Source organism: Letharia columbiana (assembly GCF_014066305.1).
Source record: "Letharia columbiana isolate WasteWater2 chromosome Unknown Sc0000047_s0, whole genome shotgun sequence".
Lineage (NCBI taxonomy): Eukaryota > Fungi > Ascomycota > Lecanoromycetes > Lecanorales > Parmeliaceae > Letharia > Letharia columbiana.
The window spans coordinates 312,689-325,081 of record NW_023501091.1 but is presented as its reverse complement, the minus strand read 5'-3'; the positions used below and the strand labels follow the sequence as shown (position 1 = coordinate 325,081).

The following is a 12,393-nucleotide window of genomic DNA, read 5'->3' as shown; positions in this document are numbered from 1 at the left end:
TTTCTCTGAGACCATTGCCCTGAGTTGGCTCAGGGAAAACATGGATGCCAGACGGAGCAATGGTTCAAGCCTACAGATCCCAGTCATTGACATATCCGAAGCCAGTGCAGCGGACACAGCGGGCCAGCTAGTAGATGCGGTTGCTCGATATGGCTTTGTGTTTGTCAGGGGTGAAGGAGTAGGTTTCACGAAGCAGACTCTCGATAATGCCTTTGCATTGGTCAGACCGAAGCAATTACTAGATGTACAGACAATTCTAATGATGTGGATAGTCACAAAGATTCTTCTCATCAACCATAGAAGAGAAACAGGAATGTGCTATCCAAGCCAATGTAAACCCCTTCCGCTGTTGAGCTTCCTCTGAGCTCGTCTCTCACATACTGCCAGAATATCGGTTGGTCGTCAATGCACTCAGAAACATTGGACCCAAAGACCCGTACGTTATACTTTCCGAGGCGATTCTTCCCCATTGACGCTGTCCTATAAGTCATCAGACATATCTAAAGAGTTCCCTGCTCCTAAGACATGTCTCGCGACTTAGGATTCCTCTCGAAAGAGTAAGGCTGACTTCGAAACCATCAAGAGAAGGTACTTGGGTTTTTCAACCGTACAAGACATCGCTAACCCCTACAGCGTGGAGACTTTAAAGAGTTCTCTTCCAAACCCGGGGTTCAGTGCCGTAACGACTGACATTGTTGACTAGGGCAATGAACTTTGGCGAATTTACCGATGGCAAAGCACAACAGCCTTTACCGCCATCTCTTGCTTCACATGAAGCCGAGCTATATCATTTCGGAGTACTTTGTCATGAGCTCTGCATTAAGCTCCTGCGCCTCTTTGCTCTTGGTCTCAGAGTATGAAACTGTGTGCGGCTCCTTGATTTGCCCCTGCCTGACTAGACCCAGATCGATCCCAACCAAGGTGGCAAGGATTGGTTCTCGTCTCGACATGATCCATCTCAAGGCTCTTCCGGCAGCGTACTTCGGTTGCTTCATGTGTGTGCGTCCCTATGGGCAACAGGTGAGAGCTGATACCAAGGTGCGCGATTTCTGCAGTATCCCGCAGTCGAAATGGATAAATCTTTGGACACTACCGTCGACATCCGAGCCGGAGCTCACAGCGATTATGGTAAGCGCCAGTGTTTCAGACGATTCAAAGAGAAGAATGACTTCACTAAAGGCATAGGTTCCCTCACCCTCCTTTTCCAGCGCGCCTCCCAGCCAGGCCTCGAGATCCTTACTCGAAGTTCGTCCTGGTCTCCCGTACCTATACAACCACCTGGCACAGAAGATGACTCCTATCCACCGATCCTCGTTAATATTGGGGATTTGATGCATTTCTGGACGAATGGACTGCTTAAGAGTACCGTGCACCGAGTTGTCTTCCCAGAAGGGGAGAGTGAAGATAGGTATAGTATAGCATACTTTTGCCATCCTTCGGACCATATCGAGATAGAAGCTGTCCCGAGTGACATGATACGTGACAGAGAAACGGAAAAGAGGCAGCAAGGTGTGAAGACGGTGACCGCAGAGGGCTATCTGAAAAAAAGGCTCGCGGAGACGTACGGTTGGGGGAAATTGCAGTCGCCAGAGCGTGATTAGCGAATAGAATACTCGAATGTCTAGATGGACACACTCAAATTTCCAGTCTTTGGGTCTTTGACAGAAGTTTGAGACTCGGACTTATTGCGTACTCCTGTGAACAGGTCTCATTACAGCATATCCTATCTGAATATCTTGAAAAAGAGCCACTGGTTTGAAATAATTTTTCTCTCAACTATGGCGTGCTGCATAGGATGAGGGCCCATACTATAGTAAATACAGAATTCGGACATGAAAGAGACCTTTGGGGCCGCTACTAAACAATTGACGCCCTCTGCAGACTTCCACACTTCGTAGCGGTCATGCATCCCGGAGCGTAGGGTATGTATTATGCGGGAGGGTATAATCAACCGACAAAGGTAGACATGCAAAGGCTAAGAATAAATGGTCCAAACGCCGTGTCTTTTCCGTAAGACCGTCAACAGGTCGTTGATCGCTAGTGAGGAGCACAAAAAGTTCGTGACAAGTTTGCCGGGTAACATGGGTCGTGAGATTGTTGGGGATATCGAAGTCGATTCATGATGCTTGGTATAGCGTGTCGCTGATGAGAAGATAGTGCCGTAAAAGAGAGACTCGTGGATGACCTGATCACCCGCACCTAACGCCCAGGGGCCCAAGAAATACCGCTTGCAATACTGGATGCCGCTAACTTCAAGAAGGAGGTCGAACGCAATTGAATGCAAGGAGATCGATAGGAGTGAGGACTGGGTCACTGCGCCGCCACTTGGCACCAATGTCGATGATAAACCTTCGGGAATTCAGAGTCAGCATGTTCTCTTCGGAGCAGGGACCTGAGTAATGAGACAGTGTTGTGGGGGTTAAGCAGGGATTGGCCCCCCCTCCTCTTATGTGTCTTGTGGCCCAAGATTCTACACCAACTCGGAGACGATGAGTTTGAAAATTTGATTTGTACATACCCAAGCATTTTTCTGGCACTCTTTGCTGCAATATTTTGTGCGGCGGCAGCGACGGCACTTGGCAAATTGCCTAGTCCATTGCTCCCATCTCCCACACTCATAGTAAGCACATTGGCGTATGCCACCACGAGCGTCGTCCTTGCGGCACAAATTTCGCATCACGACGCCAGCCCAATGCTGCATATCTTGCGAGTGATGGCGGACAGTGAATTTCTCAACAAGCGGGAATATGTTGAAGTCGTCTGAAAGCAGATACTCCTCTTCGTCAGAGTTATCACTTTCGTGGCAATCGCTTGAATTGTTCTCATCCAAGGCATTGAGGTTATTGCCAATCTTCAATTTAGGAACGAGATGAGATTGTTGAAAATACGTCCTGAGATTACAGTATTTTGATACGTAGGCAAGAAGCTGTAGCGACATCAACACGTCCTCATCCCGGGGGGTGGCGGCCAAAATGCCTGGAGGCGCAGATCGATCGAGAAGATAGCGTGCATGGGTGTTCTGTGCTAGAGCTTGGTTTGCTACGTTCACAACCCCCATTGGCTGTGGAGCTTGTGGAAAGCCGATATTGTTATTAGTCGGAGTTACGTTGGCGTTTATGATGCTTCCATCATTGGCAGACGGATGAGTGATGTTGAAGGTTTGCGCTTCTTGACCTTCCGATACAGCATTTGGGGCTGTGAGACCTAAAGTTGTCGTGACAGCATCGAGCATTGGATCCTCGTCTTCAGCTTCCTGGATATCCACAGCTGCTTGAATGTCTATCATGGGTTCATCAAGGTTCTCGTTGGTCCCAGACGCTTCAGAAACAGCTTCATCCCCATTGGCATCATCAGAGTCGCCGGAGTTGGACTGCTGTTGGCGTACAGATGGTCTTCGTCTGTCCCTGGTACCACGCATTGGTGGACGGATTGATGGTGCATTTGGAGTAGTTGGAGATTCTGGCTGCGAAGTGATGCCTGTCTGGAGAGCAGGTAGAGCAGGTAACATAGATGGTAGTCGGTCAACGTCGCGCACGGGGCGAAGTCCGAATCCCTCACCCGGTTCCATTGGGGGTACAGCTGCGGCTATTGTCTGCATCGAATTGTGTCTGCTACCGCTCGTACTCCCTCCATGAACATGGTGCCGACCGTCTTGGCTCCTATGGTGGTAATGGTGGTGATGGTGGTGATGATGGTGGTGATGTCGCGTAAATGTAGTCCGCTCGGGGGTCGTAATTGTCGCAAATTGAGGCAGCGTTGGAGTCAGATCCATAGCCGTAGCATCGGGAGCCTGGTGCAGGTGGTGTTGGTGTTGCTGCTCGAAATTGGGCGGAGACAGAGGCTGTGGTATTTCTATTGCTGGTGGAGGCTCATGACGACGAAAGGGTCTGTTGTCAGGCAACACATTGACCCGTTCTTGGAAAGTTTGCCGTTCGAAAGTGCCTGTGGGAGAAGCTATGGATTTCTGCTGGCACTTTCGTGGTTGTGGGATCTGCAACGGTGTCCGCCTTTTTGCTTCGTTTTCGGCCTTTTCCCGACACTTGTCAATGACCTTGATATAGTTGTCAAGTATCGTTGCGATGACAGGTACCATGTCAGCTTCGACGACCCTCGTTCGAACACTCTCTGAACCACGGACACCAATGTTGACAACGCATTGAAAAGCTAGGTTCCATTTCCACATCTCCATCATTTCCTGGCTCCTGCCCTGCTTCAGAATGCATACTAACCTCTCCACACCGCCATCAATGGTGAGGATGTCTCTTATCCTCGCAGAAGATGTCGTGAGGTATGCAAGATGGTTGAGCGAGTTGATCAATGGCAGAGTTGAGGTGCAGTCGAGAGCTCGACGGTCGTATAGGGCAGTGGTAATGCCTACCGACGCTTTATTGACATTTGGGATACTGAAGTTGACTTCCCTCATCTTGACAGAGTATAGGGGCTGGTCACGCCGACTGTTCTATTCGTTGGGTTGGTATGGCGCTTGGGATAAAGAAGAATGGATGGAAGTGACGGAAATGAGGGGGTCGGGAGCAATGCGGGAAAACGAGCACGAGTTGGCGACTTGCTACAAATTATGTATGTTGTTGAGCGATGCTTCGTGCAGTCTTGAAGTAGAGGCTCAATCAAGTGCAGAAGTTCAGACGGAGCTTGCTGCTGCCATGTCGACTAAAAGAATCTTGATCAATAAGCAGAGAAAGAGGCAATACCGCTCGGGCAGAGTGCACGCGCTGCTCCGCTGATTCGCGAGCAAAGCAACGAATGCAACGCAAATAGGTCGTAGAGCTGGGGCGAAAGAGGATTGAATGCTTTTCGAAGCAAGATGTTGTTGATGGAGAAGGGGGATGAATTTAATAATGGAGAATGGTAGTCGAGAGTTTGCGGCAGGAGATTTGCTTTAGCGCGCTCTCAGAGTGCTCCGCTTCGCATCGAAGTCGTCTCGATCGACAGACGTTCTCGAAGGCAGACGCCCCATCCTCTTTTTGTCTCATGTGCCTCTCGAACTTTCGGTGAGGATTATTATCTACCCTGCTGTATCCAACCTCCTGATGTCTAGACAATCCCTTTACAGATCATCAATCTTATGTCTAGCTCGATTGTCTCCTCTCATTAGCGATACTACTGTATCTACCAGTGATTTCTATTCTTTGCCAGTGCTTTAATCTGCGGATACCTGGCATTTGTCTCCTGTCCATTTCCCGTTCCTCACGTGGGGAACCAATGTGTCACTTGGCCGCAAGATGTACAGCTTTTCAAAAGCCTTTCGTCTTAGTCTTGGGCATACGTGTCTATGGTATATGCTTTGCAGACTATGGACAACCACTGCCCACACAGTTGCATCTTATTGTACCGCCACCAGCTGAGGCACGCGATGCTCCTTAGCGACTGGGAGAAGACCACCAAAAACCTGGGGAATACCATGTCGCCCTAAGAGAGCCGGTTCTGTTCCACCGCATTCTCAAGAGAAGCAAGAAAGGTGGAAAAGAGTGGAACAAGTCTAAATGCTGCAGTCCTTCACACCCCAAAATTTCAATCCATGCCCCCCTGCTTCACCGTATCAATCCACGCTTTCATCCTCTCACTCTTCACTCGGCGCCAGATGCAAATCCGCTTTGCACTTAGCTCATCATTCCGAAATTTGAACATGTCATAGTGGCTTTCACCAATGTGCAGTCCTATTGCGAAGACGCGCAGCTTTATGACGGAACGCGCTAGACTCCAGTGAGACTGTATGGACTGCGTGCTGCTTGAGCGACCCCCAATGGCCGAATGGGCTTCAGTCCGAAAGGCAATCCGTCATGGTCGAATTGCGGAACGTGTGGACACGGTCATTCACACTGCATACCCTCGCCCTTACAGAGATGACTTTCCATCTCAGACGTTCCGCAAGCCTGTGACCGCAAGTCGTCTTCCTTGTTGGGACTCGTGTTGCTTTGGCAAGTGAGCGATATTATTCCACTTGAATATCGGTCGGAGACCAGGCAGGGTCATACTTAGACGGAGCTCTGTTTGGAAATCATAACAGAAGCACCTAAAGCGGAGATAAGTAAGGGTCAAAGTTTTCAGTCCTTTGGCCGTCAGAGGTTGTGGAAGGTGTCTTGAAAGAAGCAAAGATTGGAAGCCGTTGACGAAAGAAAGGCGAAACCCGAGTAGCTGGAACTGGAAGACGGTAAGTAGTAGATCCCATCATCGAGGCTCGGACCCATGGCCCCGCCCTTTTATTTTCATTGGTCTCCCTCCCAGTTTCTATTTTGGCAGTCAAATTGTCATGCAGGAGAAGCGGCTAAGGCACTTGGTGGGATGATGATCGAAGGCCAGGCTTTCTACCGAGTCGCCTCGCACAGCTCGTAGTACTCGTAAATGAGTTTCCCTACGCCAATATATGCCTGGCAATGACATGTTCCTTTTTATGAATTCGATTTCCCCCCTGCTTGGTAGACTCGTATATCAAGGTGGGTTTTCGTCGTAAGAATCGTTGTCATCATCGTCATCATAATCGGAAGAAAGGTGGGAGAAAGGCTGGGCAGTGGGCAGTGGGCAGTTCCTCGTCTTAGAGCCTCGGCTAGCTGCGCTAGTTCTACACCCAATTGGAACTCCCGCCCTGCTCCTTCCTGGAAACGACGCAAGTCGCAAAACCCACTTCTTACCCCAACTCATCGGCCACGCAACCAGCTGTCAGCGACAACAGACATCGTCACACTGCCGGCACTTTTTCAAAGACATATCCATATATGAAAATCTCCTTCTAGCCTCAGCTTTTCCTACCTGTCTTCTGGGTCGCAATCCGTCGGGGCCGTAAACCTGGTGTTGGCCTTTCAAACCCCCTACTGTCCCCTCGACTCCCATCCCACCAATCACGGTCATTGTCTCCTCACATCGCGAAAACGTCTCCTTCCTCAGGATAGTCGCTTTCAACAATGTCCGAAATGTCTGGGGAGCAGATGCAGGCAAAAATCGCTGCTGCACGACGCGATGCGGAAAGTCTGAAGGACAAAATCAAGCGCAAGAAGGAAGAACTCGCCGATACATCATGTGCGTCGAAAGCTCCTGCCTGCGTCGAGCGCAGCATTTCTATATCTCCACTGAACTCCTAAACTCCTAAACTCCTAAAATTCTTCTTTCGCATGATGGGCGGCATGGACTGACTATTACCCGAACAGTGCGAGGAATAGCACAAAGCAATACCGATGCGTTGCCGCGGATTGGCATGAAGGCTCGCAAGGTCCTCAAAGGTCACTTGGCCAAAATCTACGCTATGCACTGGTCTACAGATCGTAGACATCTAGTCTCTGCCTCACAGGATGGTAAACTTATCATTTGGGATGCTTACACAACAAACAAAGTTCATGCTATACCCCTTCGATCCTCGTGGGTCATGACATGTGCATATGCTCCCAGCGGAAACTACGTTGCCTGCGGCGGACTGGATAATATCTGCTCAGTCTACAACCTCTCTTCACGGGAGGGACCTACTCGTGTTGCCCGCGAGCTCTCAGGCCACTCTGGCTACCTTTCCTGCTGCCGATTCATCAATGACCGTCGAATCCTTACTTCTTCTGGCGACATGACATGTATGCTGTGGGACGTCGAGACCGGCTCGAAAGTCACAGAATTTGCCGATCATCTAGGAGATGTCATGAGCATCAGCATAAACCCCACAAATCAACATGTCTTCATATCTGGAGCATGCGATGCCTTCGCCAAGCTCTGGGACATCCGCACAGGAAAAGCCGTACAAACATTCGCAGGCCACGAGTCAGATATCAATGCAGTGCAATTCTTCCCTGACGGTCAGGCCTTTGGTACTGGTTCCGACGATGCTACCTGCCGTCTATTCGATATTCGCGCAGATCGAGAAGTCAACACGTACGCCAGCGACCAGATCCTTTGCGGCATCACGTCTGTTGCCTTCTCAGTCTCTGGGCGTCTACTATTCGCAGGTTATGACGATTTTGAATGCAAGGTTAGTTTGATTATTATTGGTGGTCAAAATTCGCTCAAGAAGCATACAATACTGATGCCTGTTGCCAGGTCTGGGATGTGCTCCGGGGTGACCGTGTGGGCAATCTTAACGGCCATGAAAACCGAGTGAGCTGTCTGGGTGTGAGCAACGATGGAATGAGCCTGTGTACTGGATCTTGGGACTCCACCGTAAGTTCACTCATTCTGAGAAAATGGCTCTGGCTAACCATGAATTTCTTTAACAGCTCAAGGTTTGGGCTTGGTAATGATAATGTCGGCCTTGTTGGTGGAGGTGGATGCTAGACTTTGCGCTCGGAGACCAAAGCTTACCAACTCATCATCTGCCCCATTGCGATAAGGCAGGCGATTTCGATGCCTAAAGCGGTGAGAATTTGTAATTACGATCATCCTCTGATACCATGCGACAACACAGGTGGACGGTGTTATGAAGATATGGAGCTTTTTGGAACACAATGGAGTCGTCACGTAAACTTGGGGGATCTTATTCAACGAAGCATGCAGGTGTACTGCTTCGAGTTGATGCAATCTTCCTAAGCGAAGCGCTGGATACCGTTCGTTCGATTCTTTTGCCATGTTGGGCACACTATTCTTCAAATATATTCCCTCTCTCACTCGACAAAACGAACACTACCAAAAGTACTAGGCGTCAAAGTTCCTCAGCACCTAGTCCCAATCTTTCTCGGCAGCAAAAGTTGTCGCACGGCAACAGGACGGGCCAGATGCCTCGGTTGTCCTTCCCGTCGTACCTTACGCCTGCGCAGGGCATCACTTCCATGAGGACCTGGCCAGAATTTCTCTTGACTCGCAGCGAGCTCTATGGGTCCAAGCTGGCCGGACATCTGGACAATGATAGAAGGCTTTTGTGCTTTACGCAGGAGCAGCAGCGGTGTTTGGCGCAGCCTCGAAGGTATACTCTTTCTTTCTCCATACCCCGTTCTTTCCTGAGGCGCCCACTGGCTGGTGAACTTTGAGGGATGGGCGGGAATGCGTAAGAGGTGCTACGGCATTCAAGGGACAAGCGATGTTCAGAGCGTTCAACTTCCTGTACTATTGTTTCGTTTGTCATTGCGTTCAGACCCCCTCAATTAGTGCTCATATTACCCTGTCGACGAAGGAGCAGTCGGCCTCTGCTCATAGCGAATCTTTCATAAACCCTCGATGTTGTACAAAAGTTCCAAGAATGGTTCCAAAGCCTTTATACCATTTCGGCAAGTTCATTCACCACGTCGTTTGGTTACCTCCACTGTACGATCCTGCTGACAGGACAGCGAGGCGGCTGACTCTTACCGCAGCCATATATACACAGAAGCCGTATGTGTGCTTACGCTGACAGCCCGCCTAAACAATTCGGCCCTCCGAACCAGCTCATCGGACCCCCAGTGTGCTGGGCGTATCACCATCAGATGTGATTTCCAGAAAAAGGCAGGAAACCCTCGAGCCATCCGAGACATGTACGGCTGCCAAGCCTCTCTAGCTTCTTGGGCATGACCGCTTTGGCAAAATACAAGCCAAGTAGGGAAGATGGGGAAAAAGTGGCGCGTAAGAGACGTCCCAAGATGGTGATGCTCATCCATAAACAGGACCCATGTCTTTCAGCTGCTCGTAACAGAAAGAGGCGCCCACTGTGTGGTTTCCATTCCTTCCCCCACTTATTCAAAGGCTAGCCAATGGATCTGTCGCAGATGGTTTGATGTCAATGGCCGACAGCAGCTCCAAGAGAAGCCAAACGCTTCTCTTTTCGATCAGGGATCAGCAGACGAAGTAGCTTCACTGAAGGCATCGCGCAGCTCTGGCTATAGTGTTCAATTCTCAGATTGGGATGATTATTTTGATGATAAGGTACTATTCCTACTGGGGGTCTGATTTGATATTAGGGAAGCTTACGAGTCTTGGCTTTTGAAGGGTAAAAGTAGGGTACGGTATATGGGATAATGGGAGCTTGGGATCAGTAGTAAGGTACGGGTAGTATGAGGCTAACGAAAGAGGTCTGCGTGTCAGGGTGATGGGGGTGTGGGATGATGGAGTGAAACATTAGTGTAGAATTAACGAAGATCCTCGTGATAGGAAATCATACTTTAGAGTTTAGTACATGTAGGTAATCTTGTATTATTATCGTTATTATTATTATTAGCGAAAATGATTGATGAAACCTGTAGGGCGACGCGGCCAGGGGGCCAACCACTACCTTTACCAGTATATCACACCCTAAGGTACTAAGTACTTTCAAAATGAGCCACCGGGCACCCAAACTTGATCCCTGTTTCCTCGTGTCTCTTGTAAAGGGTAAGTAAGTAATCCTTGCAAACTTCCAGGATTCCCCTTTTCACATTTCACCTTTCATACCCTTCACCTTCACCGTCACCGAAGTGACCGAGACCATAAAGGCAGCAAACACGCTCCAGTAATAACAGTTCTGACTCCTTATCTCATTATTATTCTTCTTCTCTCTGTTTGTTCAAATGATCAAATACCTAGCTACTCGTAAAACACTACTCTCACATCATTACTCTTCTGCTACATGCACTACTACTCTAATACACACCAAGTTTTGATGCGACCTTGCCTTGAACCAACCCACAACAACCAACGTCTCACTCTTCCCCTCCTCATCTCCCCCCCCCTCCCCCCGGAAATTTATTCAATTCAATCGCTTTGCCGCACACACCGACCGAATCCTTCAAAATTCTCACCTTGCCGAGACTTTTGACGCTCCTGCGTACCTGATCAACACGCTGCTGAAACGCGACCCCATATAGCCAACGCACTTCGTTTCGAGCCATTTGCAAGTGCGTTGTGGTGCATTGCGCACGTTCCCGTTCACAAGTTATGTCGACCTCTGCGCAAGACGAATTCAACGCTCTCTACAACAACAATCAGGATCAAAAGCTCAGCGGCCATCCAGACGATAGATCGGAATCTTCAGACAACGACAGCACCACTCTGAATTCTGGTAACGACGACGAGCAGACCTTGGCCTCCAATACCTCTGCCGAAATGCCTGCGGCCGCTACCTATCTCCCCACCACCACCCAATTCGACGCCAACACTGGACCAAAAGGAGTCATAGCTGATGCTCGCTCCTTCGAGACCGCCAAGAAACGAAGCTTCCGACAGACAATCTATGCATTCTCCAGCGATATTGTAAACAACAAGAAGATCAACTTCACGCACGAGAAGAGCAAGAGCCCTAGTCCTGACCTCTCCGAAAATGACGAAGAAGACGACTTCATGCGAACGTGGCGGGAAAAGAGATTGGGTGAGCTGGCAAGCGGTAACCAGGGGATCCGGACAAGACGGCAAAGTCCTAGTCAGCGAAGATACGGCTCACTGGTCACTGTCGACCCTATTGGATACCTTGATGCTATAGAGAAAGTGGCCACTTACACCACCGTTGTGGTTTTCATCTATGACGATGAGGTATGGTCTTTGCCATGAGAATACTGAGCCACGGCTAATCTTTTGCCATCTCTAGTCGTCCCTGAGTGGCAAAGTGGAAGATGCCTTGAAAGACATTGCCCGGAGACATGCGACCACACGCTTCGTCAAGATGCATTTCCTGGATGCCGAGATGGAAGAAATTGCTGCGCCAGGGATCCTTGCATATAAAGGCGGCGATTGCTTTGCGAATCTGGTGTCGCTAATGAGTGAAATGCCCGCTGGCCGGGATATCAACTCTACGACCCTAGAGGGGGTTCTGCAAGAGCAAGTCCAGACTTCGAATACTCTTCACTGCTTATGTCTGCTAATCTCGAACTAGGCACAAGGTCCTGCTATGATATCTTGGAACGTCGTCTCTGTACAGTCAATTGTTATCGTCCTCCAGGCCTGCGGCATTTTTCGGAGTATTTGGAAGGGCAAATCTTAGAGATCGTGCGATGATACCACTATGTCTTGGCTTCCTTCTCGTCTGCATAGCGGAGTCCAATCGACTTGTATAACTACTTGGCGTTGCTGAATATACACCAGGGGTCTACATATGGGAAGAGCCTACTGTTGATACTATCTACAAAGAATGCTTATGCTGTCCATGTTTATCCTCTTACAATTAAACCGCCCTATTTCTTCGAATTGAAAACCTCATACTATATTTATGTGTTCTCGCACGGATATTGCATGAAATCGAATGTCTGTGTGATCATTGACTACAGCAGGAGTGACCGATGGTCAAAGTTCATAGTCAACAACTTCGTTTTGTACTCTACAAGGAGAAAGCACCGAAAAAGATGCTCTCCAATGTCCTCCTACCCATTCGGGATACCAGATGAGCCTGGCGTAGGTTTTTCAACGACTATCTCTTTTTTTGCCATCTATTATATGGGAGTATCAAAGCCTGCTACCCACCTTTGCCCCAGGTCAGATATCAATTAAGAAATATGGGAGCGATGTCTATGGCAGGTATTAGACTCATGC

General features: G+C 49.2%; 5 protein-coding genes across 5 annotated transcripts; 4 read left to right on the top strand and 1 right to left on the bottom strand.

Annotated features, from left to right (window-relative positions):
* Positions 1 to 40: 40 nt before the first annotated feature.
* HO173_010319 (uncharacterized protein) lies at positions 41 to 1,601 on the top strand (the record flags this gene model as incomplete). Its single annotated transcript, XM_037312205.1, has 9 exons — positions 41 to 220; positions 273 to 332; positions 388 to 394; positions 456 to 486; positions 542 to 557; positions 634 to 650; positions 704 to 854; positions 906 to 995; positions 1,056 to 1,601. 9 exons carry the CDS (start codon positions 41 to 43, stop codon positions 1,599 to 1,601), a joined length of 1,098 nt encoding a protein of 365 aa, XP_037160999.1.
* Positions 1,602 to 2,310: 709 nt separating this feature from the next.
* HO173_010318 (uncharacterized protein) lies at positions 2,311 to 4,423 on the bottom strand (the record flags this gene model as incomplete). The annotated part of the gene is made up of 2 exons (XM_037312204.1): positions 2,311 to 2,349; positions 2,519 to 4,423. 2 exons carry the CDS (start codon positions 4,421 to 4,423, stop codon positions 2,311 to 2,313), a joined length of 1,944 nt encoding a protein of 647 aa, XP_037160998.1.
* Positions 4,424 to 6,917: 2,494 nt separating this feature from the next.
* Positions 6,918 to 8,228, top strand: HO173_010317 (uncharacterized protein; the record flags this gene model as incomplete). Its single annotated transcript, XM_037312203.1, has 4 exons — positions 6,918 to 7,032; positions 7,161 to 7,963; positions 8,032 to 8,151; positions 8,208 to 8,228. The coding sequence occupies 4 exons, from the start codon at positions 6,918 to 6,920 to the stop codon at positions 8,226 to 8,228; spliced, it is 1,059 nt and encodes a 352-aa protein (XP_037160997.1).
* A 935-nt stretch (positions 8,229 to 9,163) lies between these two features.
* On the top strand, positions 9,164 to 9,915 carry HO173_010316 (uncharacterized protein; the record flags this gene model as incomplete). Its single annotated transcript, XM_037312202.1, has 4 exons — positions 9,164 to 9,191; positions 9,276 to 9,294; positions 9,666 to 9,822; positions 9,886 to 9,915. 4 exons carry the CDS (start codon positions 9,164 to 9,166, stop codon positions 9,913 to 9,915), a joined length of 234 nt encoding a protein of 77 aa, XP_037160996.1.
* An 894-nt stretch (positions 9,916 to 10,809) lies between these two features.
* HO173_010315 (uncharacterized protein) lies at positions 10,810 to 11,759 on the top strand (the record flags this gene model as incomplete). Its single annotated transcript, XM_037312201.1, has 3 exons — positions 10,810 to 11,400; positions 11,456 to 11,685; positions 11,741 to 11,759. 3 exons carry the CDS (start codon positions 10,810 to 10,812, stop codon positions 11,757 to 11,759), a joined length of 840 nt encoding a protein of 279 aa, XP_037160995.1.
* Positions 11,760 to 12,393: the final 634 nt, after the last annotated feature.